Here is a 20094-nt window from a genome sequence, read left to right as displayed (position 1 = left end):
GGTTTGGTGTCGCAAGTCTTTGAGCTTCTGTGGTAGAGATGGAATGTAAATGTTACCAACGATGTATACCCACACGAGAAACATGGGACGTCAAGTCCGTATACGCAGCCGCTGCAGTGATGTGACAGTGCCCCGTTTGGGTAATCTTACACACTATTCTGGAAATGTGGAGGTGCGCCATCCTGTCCAAAGATGAAATCCCTTCTATCACCTTCAGATTGTGGCACGAGCCAAAAGTCCAGTATGTTGGGATAGGTGATATGACGGCAGTTCCCTTAGCGAAGAGGGAAGGTCTGCAGACAGTTTTGTTACCCACAGGACAGAACACACTAACTTTATCGGGCTGTTAAACATGTTGGACAGTTTATTCCTTTTGACCCGTATCTGTGTGTGTGTGTTGTGTTGGTTGACCTTTCCCAAAAGATGAAAAGTGGCTTCGTGCCTGATGATTAATTTGCTTCTCAAGATGCCATTTTAAGATGGTTCCAGCTTATCAGTGCAGAACTGCAAATGGTGCAATTTGCCGTCACTGTTTAGGCTTGCAGATGGTGCAAATTTTTCGGTGTCACTCTTTAATTCCTTATGGACGATTTTGCAGACTGTTAGCAGAGGGTCTCCACTAGCTCGATTGGTTTACTTTGTGGGACTATACAGTGTTCCATCCTTAACACAATTCACTGTCTGTTTTGACACGCCTGATTGGCCCGAATGTTTTGAATCACACAGACGACTGTCATCATCAAATATCTTGTGCCATTCCTCTATGCTGTTGTAAACTGGTGGTGCACTGTATGATTTGCCACAGAATGCTCTTTGCACACACACTGCCAATTGACAATGAGCAAATTCTAACCCCAAAATGCTTTCTTGCAGATTCGTCACAGTTTTCACTAACTATGGACAGTGACACCCAGTTTTTCCAAACTAACTTACCAGCACAATTAAAAAAAAAACACACTGAAAGAGTTTGGCTTTAGTGTACTGTATCATTTAATTGGTTATATGTAGTCATTTGCTTATACAGAGTTATTTTAAAGTGTTCCATGGGCTGTATAATTGTCGTGCATCATCTATGTGGGGCCTTGTGATCTATCCAATTAAAACTGGTAGTAAATGAAGTTTTTATGTATTTATTTTTTAAAGAGCAACTCATACTGGTGAAAAGTATGTTGTTGTTAAAAGTATTATGGGAGCACGTGATCAGATTCAGTTCCTTATATTTGACAGAATTTCTTCCACATCTTTACCAGTAATAAATTGGCTATAAAATGTATAGAAGACATTTTGTTGCTTTAGATTTAGTGGTGAATCATGGCATTGGCTTTCAATTCTCTCTCTTGCCAAGAATGTTATCACTATAGAGACCTGTGACACAGTGATAAGCATCGTGAAGGAAAATTGTATTCTGGAGTTGCTGCGGATTGGTTTTGTATTGTGACACCTGAAGCTTTGTTTACTGTCTCCGTGGAAATCTGCTGTTGCTCCACAATTTCTGGTGACATGAGCTGATAGCGGACTGGCCCAGTTATTGATGAGACACTCCTGAGTTCCTCCTCTAAAGAGAACAAAGCTATCAGATGTGGTACCATGTCATAGGGAAGGCCATTGTTCCACAGTCCTTTGTTTGGGCAGGCAGACTGGAGAAACTGATAACGTGGAATTGTGAGAGTTTAGATACATTCCCTTTTGAGCAGCTTGCAGTTCATAGTTAGAGAAAAGATCTTAATGACAGAATATATATCAGTTGTGAACAGAAAAACTGTAGATGTGAGTTCTGTTTGGCATGGCCAAATAGATATCTTACATTTCTGCTATAATTCTTGCTGTAAATGAAAAACAACCATTTTTATATAGTTTTTAGTGAATAATTCAGTAGAAATTGGGGAATTTTGTCATCTGGGAAAAATATGGGAAAAACCTGGACATCATTTTAGAATTTCAGGAATTTTTCATTGTTTTAAGTTTTCAGCAAAGTTTCCATAATTTTGACTTGTGAAAACTGATTCTCTAAGAAAGAATTTTACTGTTGCTCACTACTGCAGAATAATACTGCAGCAATATAACATAAACAAGAGAATAACACCAAAATAAAACTCAAGTTGCAAAGAAAACACAGCGCACACCCACGTGTCCGCCGACAGTAAATAACAGTGAGCTGCTTCCGATGAGCGTGACAGCATTCATGTTGTGTGACATGAGCTATGATTGGCTGTCAAAAGTGTGTCAGTCCTCTCTGTTTTAGTACTTACAGTGCTGCATTTGATGTAATTTGTATTTACACTTTCATAATATGAAATGGAAGATACGATACTGCGTGAAGAGTTTGACAGAGCACTGAAAGACCTGAATTGAAACAAGACCCCGGGAGTAGACAACCTTCCATTGGAACTACTTGTAACATTACGAGTCAAGATAGCTGTAACGGAACTTGAATAGCGTAAAGTTATCGTTAAAAACGCACGCCGCACGATTTGTTACGGTTTGGTCGGTCATAATAGTAGTAACATGCTTTCGAATACAATTAAAATATAACGGCGATACCTGTTCAGCGTTATTGGAAATAATATGAAATAAATTAATGAGTAAGGTAGCCGATCCTATAAGAAGAGGTAAAATTGGGCATATTAAGGTGTTTTGCTTTATATCGACTAAGCCGATGATACGGCGCCTTTTTTTTTTTTTCCGTTTACTCTTAGAAGAAAAAAAAAAAAAGAAAACAAGTAACGAAGTGCTAATTGTGCGTTGTGAAAAATAAAGGGGCGAATTTTAAATAGCTACAGTGTATAATCAGATTAACAAATGGACATTCAGTTACGCGAAATAGCCGACAGTGAAGTGTGGTCATTAAATTGAGTACACCTACAGGGCGGTCAATTCCCGGATAAGTCTATTCGCGTCTCACGAGGCACGCGGTATTGAGACTGGTTTTTGTTTTTTATTATTATATCACGGAGAGCGGGCTTCAATTTATAAAAAGAAGAAAAGCTGTATCATTATCATTGACTGTTGGTGTTAAGCAACCAAAACTGTTCATCAAAGGGTTTCGGTGAATGAGTGGCGAATGCGAAATAAAACTGTGAACGAAGTTATGTTCAATAAAGCAGAAGAGACAAGACAGTTTGGTCGTATCTGTTATTATTCCATAACCCGTAACATTTATTCTCGTTGTACGAAGCCTTTATAGACGATCGTTACGACAATTTGCTTTGAAGGAATCTCGTTACGAGTTAAGTTTTGGGGACCTGGTCAACAGGGGATAGTTCATAGATCCTCAACTACTGCAGCTATTCAGGAATCAGGTGCTACCGTGACCGTTGTGTGTTGTCAATGGCTTAAGGTCATCATATCTCATGCTCTAATATCGACGCGCCTTTCCTCTTGGTATAACGGTGTCTCACGGTAACCACGACAACGCCGACGGCGAAGGAAGATGCGGTAGAAGTGGCGCCCAACGTGGGGCTCGATCGAGGAGAATTGCTGCATCGAGTCGAGTGTTATCCGGATTTACGAACCCTAGAGTTGGAAAATATTGTAGCAGCCAGTGAGTCTGTCCAATGAAAGAGGTATTCTTCAATAATCGCTAAAAGTGAGCGATACTACAAGGTATGATTAAAATAACTGTATAATTATAAAAAAAAAAGGAAGTTGAGGGTTGTGATTTCGGTAGATAAATATATATAAATACATAGTGAAAATAAGTGTATGTCTTGGTAGTGAATACTCATGTCAAAACGAACGAAAAGAATACATGATAATGTGCAGTTGAGTAGAGTCATGAGTAGATAGAGAGAGGAAAGTGAAGAGGATAGGGATGATGCATCCCATGAGCTCAATGTGGGACAGGAGACATGTACAGATAATAATACAGTTATTGATTTAGAGCCGTTAGGAGATTCAAATACAATGATAAGTAAGGTAAGCAGCGTGGGAGAACATAAAGATCTTGAGGTTTCGGAAGTAGATCAGCAAGTTTATCCTCAAAATGGAAATATTAATCAAAAAATTTTTGATATGCTGGTATCAATAAATACTCAAATGGGTGTAATGAATGGAAGACTTGGTTCACTAGAAAAAGATAATAAGCAATTAAAAGAGGACAATCAAAAGTTAAATGAAAAATTTGAGGCCAAATTTGGTTCATTAGAAGTTAAAATGGATTCTTTGGAAAGCAAACTGAACACCTTTGATTATAAACTGGAAAATACTAAGAAAGAATTAAAGGCGGACTGGGAGACTCTATTAAATGCGAAATTTGGAGAACTAGATGTAGAGTTTTCTAACACCTTAGAAAGGCAGTATAATAATTTAATGGGAAAACTTCATGGCGTAGAAAAGAAATATGAGGTAGTTTCGAAGAGTTATGATGGCCTGTCCAATAGGATGGTTAAGTGTGAAAGCAGCTGTTTCAATGCTAGCGCACAGATAGAAGAGCTATCAAAACAAATAGTCGAGTTTGAGTCCGATGCTCGTAAGGGGATTGACAAGTATTTAGTAGATCAAACTAAAAGACTTAACGAAGATCTATCTGAATGGATAGAAATAAAAGGAAATGAAATTGTAGACAAGGTTAAGACTACTATTGGATCCCAGCCAAATGAAAATATCAATGAGCACCTAAGTAGAAATGATGAATTAATTAAGCTCTTCACTAGCGAAATTCAGAAAATAAAAGAGAAAATAGTTGATGAGTTACCTAAATGGCAAAAGGAAACCAATCATAAATTGGCGGAGTTAGAACGAAAGTCATCACAAAATTTGTTGACAGAGGACGAACATTCGGAGAATAGGTCGAAAAACAACCGAACATGTGATGAAACGAAGTACAATTGTGGTGAAAATTTGCATTGGGAAGTTGATGATTCGGTTGGTAAAGATGATGATTCTTTTGGTCAGCGAGGATATTTGTCTTCTTTAAAGGTGGAGAACAGCATTTTTAAAAGTAGACAATTCCCAACATTCTCCACTGAAAAGAACAACCTGCATCCGAAAATCTTTATCAATAATTTCAAAAGAATATTTCCGCGTAGCTGGTCAGAACACGACCGACTTCAATTTATAGTATCCAAAATTACCGGAGAAGCCGCATTATGGGCCGTCGAAGTAAGTGAAAGTTGCCATACTTGCGCTGAGTTTGAACAACTTTTTTTGGCTAAATACTGGTCGTCGAGTAAAAAAGAGAAATTAAGAAAAGAGGTTTACCAACCTGAGTATTTTAACAGTAAAAGGAGTACTTTAAGGCAATATTTTGAAAAGTACATAAATAAGACACGTTATTGGAGTGATCCAATTTCTCACAAGGAAGTGATCAGAATTTTGAAGGGAAGGTTGCCCATAAATATATGTGAAAAGTTAATAAATGTTCCTGACCACGATGTAGAACAATTCTTGTCGGTGATTGACTCTATAGATATGATTATGGAAGACGCAAGACAAATCAGTAGTAATCAAATGTCGATTCACACTCATAGTAATACGAATAATTATAATAATAATTTAACGTATGATAATAATAATGCCGAAAACCAGGTCAAACCCGCATCACAGGAGCGTGGTCAATCTTCATCCTATGGTTGCAATAAAACAATGATTATAATAAATATAGAAGAGATACTTACTGTGCTATAGGTAAACCTCGATATGGTGACGCAAATGTGCATAGTAGTGATATTAATAAGAGTAACAGGTACCCAAGTGATGAACCCAATTGCATTCGACCTTGGGAAGATAATTCGAAGCATAATGTTCATCGGCAGGATGGAACAAATGCCTCGAGTCCTCATCCAGCACAAGGAGTTATACCAATGGGTGAAGGAGCCTCCAATGTGCGACGGGGTGAATACCATAACTCGGATCATACTGTACGGATTGTGGAAGTTCATGAACCCCCACCGATGACTCAACGAGATAGATTAAACTAATACCAGTCACCAAATGTCTTCCTAGGATGACTGGAAAGGAGAAGGAAGGCAGGCATCAATTTGAACTGAGAGTATTAAGGTACAATAACTATCAGGATATAAGGGATGAATTAATTGAAGAAAAACCTGAAGTTTCTAATAAATGTGGACAAATTTTACAGGCAATAATTCCAACAAGTATAAATAATGTTGATGTTGAAATATTAATTGATACTGGAGCAACTATTAGTGTCATGACGTTGGACTGTTTAAAACAGATAAGCCGAGGGGTAAAAATGCCCACTTTTCCTATCTCAGGATGTACCGTGTCTGGCGCGTTCAGCGCAAAAATGCAAAAAGTTGTGAAACAGGTACGTGTTGACGTTACAATACAGGGGGCTCAAATAGAAAGTACATTCCTGGTTGTTCCTAAAATGACAGTACCATGTATCTGGGGTTTGGATTTTTTATGTGAGACCGGTGCAATCAATAATTTAGAGAAAGGTGAATGTATATTTAATTCAAATGGTAATGTTTTGACAACCACCCTGAGAAAGGGCCGAGTAATTCCAAATCAATTGTGTATGAATCTAATGGTAAAATATGTCAGTACTGATGATGAAAATGTGTATGATATATGCCTTATTGAATGTTCTGAAGAAATGATGTATAAAGTGTCATTGCAGGAAAAGGTGTTAGAATCAGAATATTTATCTGTTATCCAAAGGTATGAACTGTACTACTTGTTGGAAGCATATCAGTCAATTTTTAGTAAACGTCCGGGTATAATAAAAGACTTTGAATACCATATAAAGACGTATGCACATAAACCCTTTTGTCGTACTTCCTATTCTATCCCATTGGCAAAGAAAGAAGTAGTCAGAAAGGAAATCAATAAAATGTTAGAATGGGGTATTATTGAGCCCTCAGATTCTGAATATTGTAACCCTCTTGTGGCGGTAATTAAACCCAATGGTGACATCAGATTGGTGTTGGATGCCAGAGAGATCAATAAGATCATTATACCTGTACAAACGCGACCGGAGAACCTAGAAGAGTTAGTACAAAAGTTTTATGGTGCCCGCTTCTTAACTTCTTTGGATATGCGTAGTTCATATTGGCAAACTAGAATATCGAAAGAATCTAGAAAATATACTGCATTCGCTTTTCTGGGCCGAAGTTACCAGTTTACTGTCGTGCCATTTGGGTTGAAAATAAGCGGTGGTGTTTTTATATCGGCATTAGATACCGTACTGGGCAGAGACCTTTTGAATGAAGTTACTTTATATGTGGATGATTTGTTAATTGCTTCTGAAACTTGGGAGGAACATTTGGACTTATTAAGAAGAGTTTTTGCGAAATTTTTGGAATACGGAGTTACTGTAAATTTGAGCAAATCCAAGTTTGCTCATAACCAATTGAAATTTCTTGGACATATAATCACTCCTGAAGGGATAAAACCAAATCCTAAAAAGATGGATGCGATTAACAGATGTGCTTATCCAAAGAATAGAATGGAATTAAAGTCATTTATCGGCTTAGTTTCATTTTTTCGACGATTTTTACCCAATCAGTTAGGAAGCCAAGACTGTTTGTTACGGCTGTTAAGAAAAAATGTCATGTGGGAGGGGAATTCCAAATGCACACAAGCTTTTGATACCATTCGCAATGTTTTGACTAATGCTCCACTGTTACATCATCCGAGACTTGATCAAGATTTTTATATTGCTGCAGATGCTTCTGAAACAGGATTGGGTGCCACTCTTTTCCAGATGGACAATCCAGAAGATATCAGTACCATCAAGATAATTGGGTTTGCCAGCAGAACACTCTCTAGCTGTGAACGTGCATATTGTACTACTGAATTGGAAGTACTGGCCGTGGTCTGGTCACTTAGAAAGTTTCGCTATTTTGTATATGGAAAGAAGATCATTGTATTCTGCGACCACAAAGCTTTATCTTTTATTTTAACAGGAAGGATGTTCCATTCACGTTTAACCCGGTGGGCCTTGCTACTGCAAGAATATGATATTACGCTCAAATACATCAGAGGGAAAGACAACATCATAGCCGATGCTCTTTCAAGACTACCGAAAAGAAAGAATGACGACGAGTGTGAAGAACGGACTATTGACTTTAAAGTCATGAATTTATCAAGGCAATATTGTGAGAGGCAGATTTCACAGCTATGTCAAAGTCTTCCACAACTGCAAGAAGATGATAAGTTGTGGAAAGCCATTAGGCATGCTGTTGAAAGCAAAACGCTAAGTCACTCTCAAGAACAGTATCAATTAAAATCAGGAATATTGTATCGGAGGAAGGATGAAGAAGATGTTTGGAAAGTTTGTGTTCCAAATAAATATTTAGAATCACTAGTATGGTACACTCACTTGAATTGGGGTCATTTTGGTTCCGCTAAATGTACAGCCAAAATAGCACAATACCGCTATCATCCAAATTTGGGACGTATAGCTACAAATATTATTAAGAAGTGCAAAATATGTCAGAAGGCGAAACCCATAAACTATTGTCAGAAGATAGAATTACATCCTATCATCCCACAACAACCTTTAATGTTGGTGTCATGTGACGTCTGTGGGCCATGTCCCGTGACACGTGGACGGTTCAAATATGTATTGGCTTTCTATGATCTCTTTTCAAAATATGTGAAATTATATCCTTTGAAAAATCTCCACGTTCGACCCATGTTACGCAAATTTATCAACAACTATATAACTGAGCTTGGCAAACCTATAATGATCTTGACAGACAACGCTGATTATTATACAAGCAAAGTATGGAGAGACACTATGAAAGAACAAGGAATCCAGCACATTTACATCTCAAGATTTTACCCTTGTGGAAATCCGGTTGAAAGAATCTTCCGAGAGTTGAACAGATTTTTACGGACGTACATACCCAAACAACATTATAAATGGATCGATTGGGTTTATGAATTTGAGAAAGTGTATAATGACTTACCACACTTATCGACAGGTTATTCACCTAACCAAATAGTATTTGGTGAAAGTATTGTGCCAGAATGGATGAAGAAATTACCTGCAATAGAACAAAAGATTACCAAGAAAGAAGATATGGTGAAGAAGGTCTACGAAAACCTGAAGCATCAAGCACAATTGAGAAAAACCCGTTTTGATAAAAATGTGAAGAAAGTAGTCACATATGATGTAGGGGAAGAAATTTTATTGAGAAATCACCCAAAAGCATCAACCAGGAAAAGACTGAATAAGAAATGGCAATATTTATATACAGGTCCATATAAAATAATGAAAATACCTCATGAAGGGAGCTACCTCCTGGCAGATTGTGATACTGATGTAATTAAAGGCTTGTTCCCTCACATAGACCTGAAGAAGTATTATCAATAATGAGCAAAATATAGATCCAAGAAACACTGAATGATAGCAAGACTACACTCAGTGGACTAAATAAAAGCACCAATGGATAAATACGTACTTATGCTAACTTACAAAGAAAATTAAAGAATGTACCAACAATTTCCATGAGATACCTTCTTGGTATCAGCAACAATGACGACGCTGAAATACGATTTATCCTCTCACCGAACAGCGAGGATGGATGATTTAAAAGTGGAATTAAGAGGAAAAGAAAAGGACCAAATCCTCTCTGGTTAAACAAGTGGCCTGATAAGGGTTTTGGCCTAGGATGCCAATCGTCGAACCCGGCTGTGATCCCTGCCTTGCACAGTCGGTTGAAGAACTGAGGGCTTCATCCAAGAAAAAAAAAGTGGTGTGAATATGAAGTGATCAGTGCGAAGTGTTTCTAAGACAACCTATAAACAAATGTGGAATTTAGTTAAGGGCATTTTGTCTAGGCCCATTAACTCAACTTAAATATTGTAGAATGTATGTACTGACTTGTTGAGTGAATCTGAGAGTGAGTGTATTCGCCGAAACAAATACCCTCTCCTGTCACAGTATACAAAAAACAAAATAAGCCTGTTCTGTCTGGAACCCTCTTCAAGACATCACAGTCTGGGGGGCCGTGTAACATTACGAGTCAAGATAGCTGTAACGGAACTTGAATAGCGTAAAGTTATCGTTAAAAACGCATGCCGCACGATTTGTTACGATTTGGTCGGTCATAATAGTAGTAACATGCTTTCGAATACAATTAAAATATAACGGCGATACCTGTTCAGCGTTATTGGAAATAATATGAAATAAATTAATGAGTAAGGTAGCCGATCCTATAAGGAGAAGTAAAATTGGGCATATTAAGGTGTTTTGCTTTATATCGACTAAGACGATGATACGGCGGCTTTTTTTTTTTGCGTTTACTCTTAGAAGAAAAAAAAAAAAGAAAACAAGTAACGAACTGCTAATTGTGCGTTGTGAAAAATAAAGGGGCGAATTTTAAATAGCTACAGTGTATAATCAGATTAACAAATGGACATTCAGTTACGCGAAATAGCCGACAGTGAAGTGTGGTCATTAAATTGAGTACACCTACAGGGCGGTCAATTCCCGGATAAGTCTATTCGCGTCTCACGAGGCACGCGGTATTGAGACCGGTTTTTTTTTATTATATCACGGAGAGCGGGCTTCAATTTATAAAAAGGAGAAAAGCTGTATCATTATCATTGACTGTTGGTGTTAAGCAACCAAAACTGTTCATCAAAGGGTTTCGGTGAATGAGTGGTGAATGCGAAATGAAACTGTGAACGAAGTTATGTTAAATAAAGCAAAAGAGACAAGACAGTTTGGTCGTATCTGTTATTATTCCATAACCCGTAACATTTATTCTCGTTGTACGAAGCCTTTATAGACGATCGTTACGACAATTTGCTTTGAAGGAATCTCGTTACGAGTTAAGTTTTGGGGACCTGGTCAGCAGGGGATAGTTCATAGATCCTCAACTACTGCAGCTATTCAGGAATCAGGTGCTACCGTGACCGTTGTGTGTTGTCAATGGCTTAAGGTCATCATATCTCATGCTCTAATATCGACGCGCCTTTCCTCTTGGTATAACGGTGTCTCACGGTAACCACGACAACGCCGACAGCGAAGGAAGATACGGTAGATACTGACGGCTTTGGGAGAGCCAGTCCTGACAAAACTCCACCATCTGGTGAGCAAGATGTATGAGACAGGCGAAATACCCTCAGACTTCAAGAAGAATATAATAATTCCAATCCCAAAGGAAGCAGGTGTTCACAGATGTGAAAATTACCAAACTATCAGTTTAATAAGTCACAGCTACAAAATACTAACACGAATTCTTTACAGATGAATGCAAAAGCTGGTAGAAGCCGACGTCGGGGAAGACCAGTTTGGCTTCTGTAGAAATGTTGGAACACGTGAGGCAATACTGACCCTACGACTTATCTTGGAAAATAGATTAAGGAAATGCAAACCTACGTTTCTAGCATTTGTAGACCTAGAGAAAGCTTTTGACAATTTTGACTGGAATACTCTTTCAAATTCTGAAAGTGGCAGGGGTAAAATACAGGGAGCGAAAGGCTATTTACAATTTGTACAGAAACCAGATGGCAGTTATGAGTCGAGAGACATGAAAGGGAAACAGTGGTTGGGAAGGGAGTGAGACAGGGTTGTAGCTTCTCCCCGATGTTATTCAATCTGTATATTGAGCAAGCAGTAAAGGAAACAAAGGAAAAATACGGTGTAGGTATTAAAATCCATGGAGAAGAAATAAAAACTTTGAGGCTTGCCGATGACATTGTAATTCTGTCAGAGACAGCAAAGGACTTGGAAGAGCAGTTGAACAGAATGGACAGTGTCTTGAAAGGAGGATATAAGATGGACATCAACAAAAGCAAAACGAGGATAATGGAATGAAGTCGGGTGATGCTGAGGGAATTAGATTAGGAAGTGAGACACTTGAAGTAGTAAAGGAGTTTTGCTATTTGGGGAGCAAAATAACTGATGATGGTCGAAGTAGAGAGGATATAAAATGTAGACTGGCAATGGCAAGGAAAGCATTTCTGAAGAAGAGAAATTTGTTAACATCGAGTATAGATTTAAGTGTCAGGAAGCCATTTCTGAAAGTATTTGTATGGAGTGTAGCCATGTATGGACGTGAAACATGGATGATAAATAGTTTAGACAAGAAGAGAATAGAAGCTTTCGAAATGTGGTGCTACAGAAGAATGCTGAAGATTAGATGGGTAGATCACATAACTAATGAGGAGGTATTGAATAGAATTGGGGAGAAGAGGAGTTTGGGGCACAACTTGACCAGAAGAAGGGATCGGTTGGATGGACATGTTCTGAGGCATCAAGGGATCACAAATTGAGCATTGGAGGGCAGTGTGGAGGGTAAAAATCGTAGAGGGAGACCAAGAGATGAATACACTAAGCTGATTCAGAAGGATGTAGGCTGCAGTAGCTACTGGGAGATGAAGCAGCTTTCACAGGATAGAGTAGCATGGAGAGCTGCATCAAACCATTCGCAGGACTGAAGACCACAACAACAACAATATGAAAATATGCAGTGTACATGACACTGCATATCAAAGATGTTTCCAAAATACGTTGGTTGTTTTTCTAGGTTCCAGGAAGCTCTACGTCAGTGTATAAAACATTTACAATTCAAAGGATTGATAAGTTTTACTGCTCTGAGGGAAAGCATATTGTCATTTAATGTGTAACAATGTACTTTCACCTGGGGAAAAAGAGTATTCTTAACCGGGAAAAATCCGGGATTTTTTTTTTTCTCCTTGTCCGCATATGCACCCTGTAATAATGATTTGTTCTGTACCAGTTTTTACACAAAACTGCAGTGACTCCGTGCTCCACAGGTGCTGCTCCTCCCTCTTGGCCTTACTCCACCCCCCCCCCCCCTCCCCTTCTCCGGTGTCTGCCCATTAGTCTTCTGACTGATTCGACACAGGCAGCCACAGATTCCTCTCTCGTGTCAACCTCTTGATCTTAGAGTAGCACCTGTTTATTTGTCGGATGTGTTCTAAGCTCTATCCACCCCTACAGTTTTCCTTCTGGAGCACACTATAGTACCGTAGGATGTATTCTAGTGTCTTAATCCTGTCGCCAGCCCCGGGTTATTATACTTACCCGTATTCGTATTTCATTACTGCATTTATTGGAATACGTTGCACCACTTATGTAAGCTCTTGGCATCTGTTTCAGTATACTGTCTATGTTGCAGTTTGTGATTGTTGTGAAATACAGTTTTTAGGGCCGTGGGAAGTTGGGAAGTATGCTTACCACCAAAGTAGTTTCTCCAGCAGATGTGGGAAAATATTTCTTTTGTGGAATTTGAGAAGCATACATAGTGGTTTTACTATATTTATTAGAATATGTCTTACACCTCTGGATGTGCCTGACATCTAGTGGTAGCAGGCTGTACGCGGTGTATAAAAACTTCTAAAACATTTGGTGTCCACTTCTCGTGAGATCATTACTGTTGTCACATGTGAAGTCGGGACACATTGTTTAATGTCTGCAAATGGGAAATACACTTACACCTGGGTTTAACTACTTATAAATGGGCTGTGGTAAAAGCACATATCACCATTGCTTTGGGTCCTAAATCACATAAATGCAGTTATAAAAAAAATTAGTAGTCATTTGATCACAGTTCTAATATTGCACAAGAATAAAAAAAAAAAAACACTTTTATGTCCTCCTCGCTTCATCTATCGTCTGTTATTCTGCTTCCAAAGCAGCAGAATTCCTTAACTTCATCTACTCTATGGCCCCCTAATTTTGATTTTAAGTTTGCCGCTAGTCTCATTTCTGCTACTCTTCATGATCTCTTGTCTTTCTTCAGTGTACTGTCGATGCATATTTTCTGTCATCAGACTGTTCAATCCATTGAGTACATCTGTAATTCTTCTTCACTTTCACCGAAGATAGCAATGTCGTCAGTGAATCTTTTCATTGATATCTTTTCACGCTGAATTTTAATCCCATTCTTGAACCTTTCTTTCATTTCCGACATATCTTCTTATACGAGGGCTATCCACAAAGTACATTACGTTTTGGAATTAAAATAAATAAAGTATTGGAAATTTTTTTTATTGTATACAGATGAAAGCCACACTTAAATACTACTTTTCTACATAGTTGCCATTTAAATTAAGGCACTTGTCGTAGCGATGGACGAGCTTGGCAATTCCGTCGTCATAAAATTCGGCCGCCTGTGCCTTCAACCACGTGGTTACCTCTTTTGGGACAGAAAAGGTGTGATTTTTGTGGATTTCCTGGAAAGAGGCACTACAATAAACTCTCAAAGGTATTGCCAAACTGTGCACAACCTCAGAAGAGCAATACAAAACAAATGCAGGGGAAAGTTGGGCTCAAAGATCTTGCCGATTCATGACAACACCCAGGCACACACAGCAAATGCCACTCGTGAAGTTCTCGAATCTTTTAAGTGGGAGTTGTTTCCTCATCCGCCGTACAGTCCCGACCTGGCACCGAGCGACTTCCACTTATTCCCAGCAATGAAGAAGTGGTTGGCTATGCAGCGTTTTGATGACGACACACAGCTTCAAGAAGAGGTAACCATGTGGTTGAAGGCGCAGGCGGCTGAATTTTACGACGAAGGAATTTCCAAGCTCGTCCATCGCTACGATAAGTGCCTTAATTTAAATGGCAACTATGTAGAAAAGTAGTATTCAAGTGTGGCTTTCATCTGTATATAATAAAAAAAATTTCCAATACTTTATTTATTTTTAATTCCAAAACGTAATGTACTTTGTGGATAGCCCTCGTATATAGATTGAACAGCAGGGCCAAAACACTACACCCCTGTCTTGCACCCTTTTTGATATAAGCACTTCATTCTCAGTTTTCAGTGAAGGAACATGGTGTATACAACCCGGGTCAACCAGGAAACCTGGGAATTTTTTCATCCGGGAGAAAACTGGGAATTTTTCGGAATTCTGTGACTCTTTCATTGTTTTAGCTTTCAGTTAAATTTTTGTAATTTTGACTGCTAAGAATTGATTCTCTAGCAAAGAATGTTACTGTATCCTGCTAGTGGAGAATGATACTGCAGCAAAAAAATATAAACAAGAGGAAAAAAATAAAACTTTAGTGGCAAAGGAAATGCACCATTAACAACAACAAAACACCGTGCACGCACAAGCGTCTGCAAACAGCAAAAATATGTCAAAGACATTAGGGCGAAGACTATGTAATACCTCGTAACAATAAACTACTTTCTGTGAGCGTGACGTCACAACTGTTTACGTTCGGTTCGTTTGACCAGTTGCCAATGGGCTCATGTGCATGCACAGTTGACTCACTAATGAGCAGTAGCTTCTCCCATTTCCTGCTACTTGAAGTGTGGCTGTTAGCTGTATTGGCAGTAGCAGCAAGCAGCCAGACGCTAACGGAAAAAAAAAAAAAATTCTTGTGAGCCCTGGTTGTCAGATTCGCACATGTGCAGAGTTGTCTGAACTGTAGTGGGGAGGGGTTAGACTCCACGTGACCCATGTTTGCGTTAAGTAATTTTGCAGTTTCCTCTTCGTTTACAGCTCCCACGTCAAATGAAAAGAAAATGGATTTGTGGCCGGGAGCTATCAAGTGAATTGAAATACATTCACATAATTACGGAGGGCAAAAATATATTATGAGTTTCAGTTTTCTGATTTTATTTTATTTCCAAGTTATTAGCAGTCAAGCATTAGTTGCCTTGCAGAACAATGAAGTTATTTGTCAGTTTGCTAAAGAAATTTGGCTTTATTAATCATAATTCCAATCCCAAAGAAAGCAGGTGTTGACAGATGTGAAAATTACCGAACAATCAGTTTTATAAGTCACGGATGGAAAATACTAACGCAAATTCTTTACAGACGAATGGAAAACCTGGTAGAAGCCAACCTCAGGGAAGATCAGTTTAGATTCCGTAGAAATATTGGAACACGTGAGGCAATACTGACCCTACGACTTTTCTTAGAAGAAAGATTAAGGAAAGGCAAACCTACGTTTCTAGCATTTGTAGACTTAGAGAAAGCTTTTGACAATGTTGGCTGGAATACTCTCTTTCAAATTCTGAAGTTGGCAGGGGCAAAATACAGGGAGCGAAAGGCTATTTACAATTTGTACAGAAACCAGATGGCAGTTATGAGTCCAGGGACATGAAAGGGAAACAGTGGTTGGGAAGGGAGTGAGACAGGGTTGTAGCCTCTCCCTGTTGCTATTCAATCTGTATATTGAGCAAGCAGTAAAGGAAACGAAAGAAAAGTTCAGAGTAGGTATTAAAATCCTTGGAGAAGAAATAAAAACTTTGAGGTTCGCCGATGGCATTGTAATTATGTCAGAGACAGCAAAGGACTTGGAAGAGCAGTGGAATGGAGTGGACAGTGTCTTGAAACGAGGGTATAAGGTGAACATGAACATGAGGATAATTGAATGTAGTTGAATTAAGTCGGGTGATGCTGAGTGAATTAGATTAGGAAATGAGACTCTTAAAGTAGTAAATGAGTTTTGGTATTTGGGGAGCAAAATTACTGATGATGGTTGAAGTAGAGAGGATATAAAATGTAGACTGGCAATGGCAAGGAAAGCATTTCTGAAGAAGAAAAATTTATTACATCGAGTATAGATTTAAGTGTCAGGAAGCCATTTCTGAAAGTATTTGTATGGAGTGTAGCCATGTATGGAAGTGAAACATGGACGATAACTAGTTTAGACAAGAAGAGAATAGAAGGTTTCGAAATGTGGTGCTACAGAAGAACGTTGAAGATTGGGTGGGTAGATCACATAACTAATGAGGAGGTACTGAATAGGATTGGGGAGAAGAGGAGTTTGTGGCACAACTTGACTAGAAGAAGGGATCGGTTGGTAGGAGATGTTCTGAGGCACCAATGTAGTATTGGAGGGCAGCTCGGAGGGTAAAAATCGTAGAGGGAGACCAAGAGATGAATACACTAAACAGATTCAGACGGATGTAGGTTTCAGTAGGTACTGGGAGGTGAAGCAGCTTGCACAGGATGGAGTTGCATGGAGAGCTGCATCAAACCAGTCTCAGGACTGAAGACCACAACAACAAACAACAATCCTTCCGCTGAAGCAATCAATTTATCTGAAACGAAGTGCTTCATTCCACAGTTTTGGCTGGTCCCAACTATTCGCTGAATTCGAAATACACATTTTCATCCTCTGCCATGTATGGCATTATACCATAATAAAGAACCAAATATGAGATAGTACAGTACTGTTACTCCAAGAAAATTTATATCCCAAAAACTACACTGAAAAGCTTAATGTCAGATGGGACCTACTTCATTGTGAATCTGGGAAAAAAAAAAGACAATATACACTTCGAGCCGAATTATGCATTTTAGTATGTTTTCCAAAATTCCAATGCTCTTGGCGTATCCTCTGATGACCTGTTTCTTATATTGCGTAATGTAAGCCTTATTAGTGCTTTATACATACGAACATGCGGGCTTCCTACACCACTGCAGCTGCACCCATGCAATAATGTCTGTTTTCAGGCGCTCTGTGGCAACTGCTAAATTTCGAACCTATTTCTAACAGTCTTGTGATAGTATAATGAACGGTGGTTTGAAAAGCGTTACTTTCAAAGTAAAGTTCTTTTTACGCAAGATGAATTATGTTACGTGTGAGGAAGTGGGATGAGTTTCTTAAATCGCAGAGCGTTTGAAACTGAACACTTTGAGGACCAGCCACTTACAAGAATTTCGAGCCCATAAGACCAGACATTTATGTCATTATTTTAAATCTATTGGCACATTCGTGTGATTCATCTTAAAGTATAACACATGCAAACAAAGATTAATATTACATGTGAAAGCTTAACTTCTCTTGAAGCTTTTTAATCTTAGAGACCAATATTATATGTGAAAGCTTAGCTTTTCATATAGCTATACTATGTATATTAATGTAAACCATTAACTTCTATTCTTTGTGTGTTCGCACTATGTAGCAGTGATCTTGCTACTGGCTGACTATAGCATGTGTCCTATGCTCTGAATACCTGCTATCATTGGCTGACGAGATCTCGTGGCATGAGATATGATTGGCTTACAAAAGGACATCGCAATCTCAATTTCAACACTCCGGAAACCAACCTGCTGTGTTTGGTGGAATTTGAATTTATACTTTTGTAATACGAAAATATGCAGCGTATATTCTGCTGTACATCGAAGGTCTTTCCAAAACCTCTCTCCACACTTTTTTTTTTTTTTTTTTACAGTTCCGAGGGAAAAATCTACGGAAAACCTACTGTCACTTAGCACGGAAAAAGTGTATTTTTGCCCGGGAAAAAGTATTTTTTTGAAATGGGATATCCGGGAATTTTTTTTCGTTGTCTGTGTATACACCTTGAGGAAGTTGTCAAAATATTGTGGAAATTAAAATGTGCACTGTACTCGACTGTAAACCTAGGTACTTGGAGATCTTCACTTTTGTTGAGGAAGTCCATAATATTGTGAGAAGCTAATTAAGGTGTAAGGAGAGTGTACTTGAAAACAATTGGAATTCCAGAAATAATTTTACTATTGTTGTGTTGTTATTAGTCTCTCACATTTCTGTCATCTTCTTGTAATCCCAGTAAGGTGTAAGTGTGAAATATGCCAATTTGTTTGCTGTCTTTCAGGTTGGCCAGCCGTGTACGTCGCCTACCTCCACATCCGAACATTGTGGAAATCCTGGGGCTATTTGCAGACCGTGTGCCATTTCTACCCGGCTCACTGGCTATGTACCCGGATGCCCTTCCATCGAGGCTAAATCCGGAGGGCTCGGGAAGGAACATGAGTTTGTTCTTGCTTATGAAAAGGTGAGTGGATGAATTAAAAGTCAGCAGCATGAGGTAGTTTATGATGCTATTATTATAAGGTGTATTTGAGAAGTAGAGAGATCCAATTTCTCTGTCATTTCATATGTATTCCCAGCCAGCAGTAAAGAAGTGAAACACTAATCGAACTCGTACACAGAGGGGTTGAAGAAGCAAGTGCAATGACAACAGAAAAATTCAATTAGTGATTACCTTCGTTGCTTTTAAATGGGAAAAGGTGTGAGGAGATAAATGGGAAATTGGATGATGGATGGGAAGTTGGATGCTCTTAACAATAACCCTTTGCCTACAGTGACAATATTTGGATATCACTTCAGTGTCATGAAACGTCAGTTTTCACTGAAGATTCTACATCTACATCTACATCCATACTCCGCAAGTCACCTGACGGTGTGTGGCGGAGGGTACCTCGAGTACCTCTATCGCTTCTCCCTTCTATTCCAATCTCGTATTGTTCGTGGAAAGAAGGATTGTCTGTATGCTTCTGTGTGGGCTCTAATCTCTCTGATTTTATCCTCACGGTCTCTTCGTGAGATATACGTAGGAGGGAGCAATATACTGCTTGACTCCTCGGTGAAGGTATGTTCTCGAAACTTCAACAAAAGCCCGTACTGAGCTGCTGAGCGTCTCTCCTGCAGAATCTTCCACTGGAGTTTTTCTATCATCTCTGTAACACTTTCGTGATTACTAAATGATCCTGTAATGAAGTACGCTGCTCTCTGTCGGATCTTCTCTACCTCATCTATCAACCCTATCTGGTACGGATCCCACACTGCTGAGCAGTATTCGAGCAGTGGGCGAACAAGCGTACTGTAACCTACTTCCTTTGTTTTCGGATTGCATTTCCTTAGGGTTCTTCTAATGAACCTCAGTCTGGCATCTGCTTTACCGACGATCAACTATATATGATCACTCCATTTTAAATCACTCCTAATGCGTACTCCCAGATAATTTATGTAATTAACTGTTTCCAGTTGCTGACCTGCTATATTGTAGCTAAATGATAAAGGATCTTTGTTTCTATGTATTCGCAGCACATTACACTTGTCTACATTGAGATTCAATTGCCATTACCTGCACCATGCGTCAATTCGCTGCAGATCCTCCTGCATTTCAGTACAATTTTACATTGTTACAACCTCTCGATATACCACAGCATCATCCGCAAAAAGCCTCAGTGAACTTCCGATGTTATCCACAAGGTCATTTACATATATTGTGAATAGCAACGGTCGCACGACACTCCCCTGCGGCACACTTGAAATCATTCTCACTTCGGAAGACTTCTCTCTCCATTGAGAATGACATGCTGCGCTCTGTTACCTAGGAACTCTTCAGTCCAATCACACAATTGGTCTGATAGTGCATATGCTGTTACTTTGTTCATTAAACAACTGTGGGGAAC

General features: G+C 38.9%; 1 protein-coding gene across 2 annotated transcripts in view; it reads left to right on the top strand.

The window, feature by feature from the left end:
- Positions 1-20094, top strand: part of LOC126427091 (serine/threonine-protein kinase Pink1, mitochondrial) — a 121690-nt gene that overhangs the window by 55955 nt on the left and 45641 nt on the right. For both annotated transcript variants that reach the window (XR_007576530.1, XM_050089278.1), the window contains exon 4: positions 18492-18671. Coding sequence is in view for 1 of the 2 variants with exons in the window: in XM_050089278.1 (XP_049945235.1) it covers positions 18492-18671 (180 nt within the window). In the remaining variant the exon portion in view is untranslated. The remainder of the gene's footprint in view (positions 1-18491; positions 18672-20094) is intronic.

Source organism: Schistocerca serialis, chromosome 11 (assembly GCF_023864345.2).
Source record: "Schistocerca serialis cubense isolate TAMUIC-IGC-003099 chromosome 11, iqSchSeri2.2, whole genome shotgun sequence".
In the NCBI taxonomy this organism is placed as follows: Eukaryota; Metazoa; Arthropoda; class Insecta; order Orthoptera; family Acrididae; genus Schistocerca; species Schistocerca serialis.
Note: the sequence above shows the minus strand (reverse complement) of the source record. Positions and strands in the feature narration are given on the sequence as shown.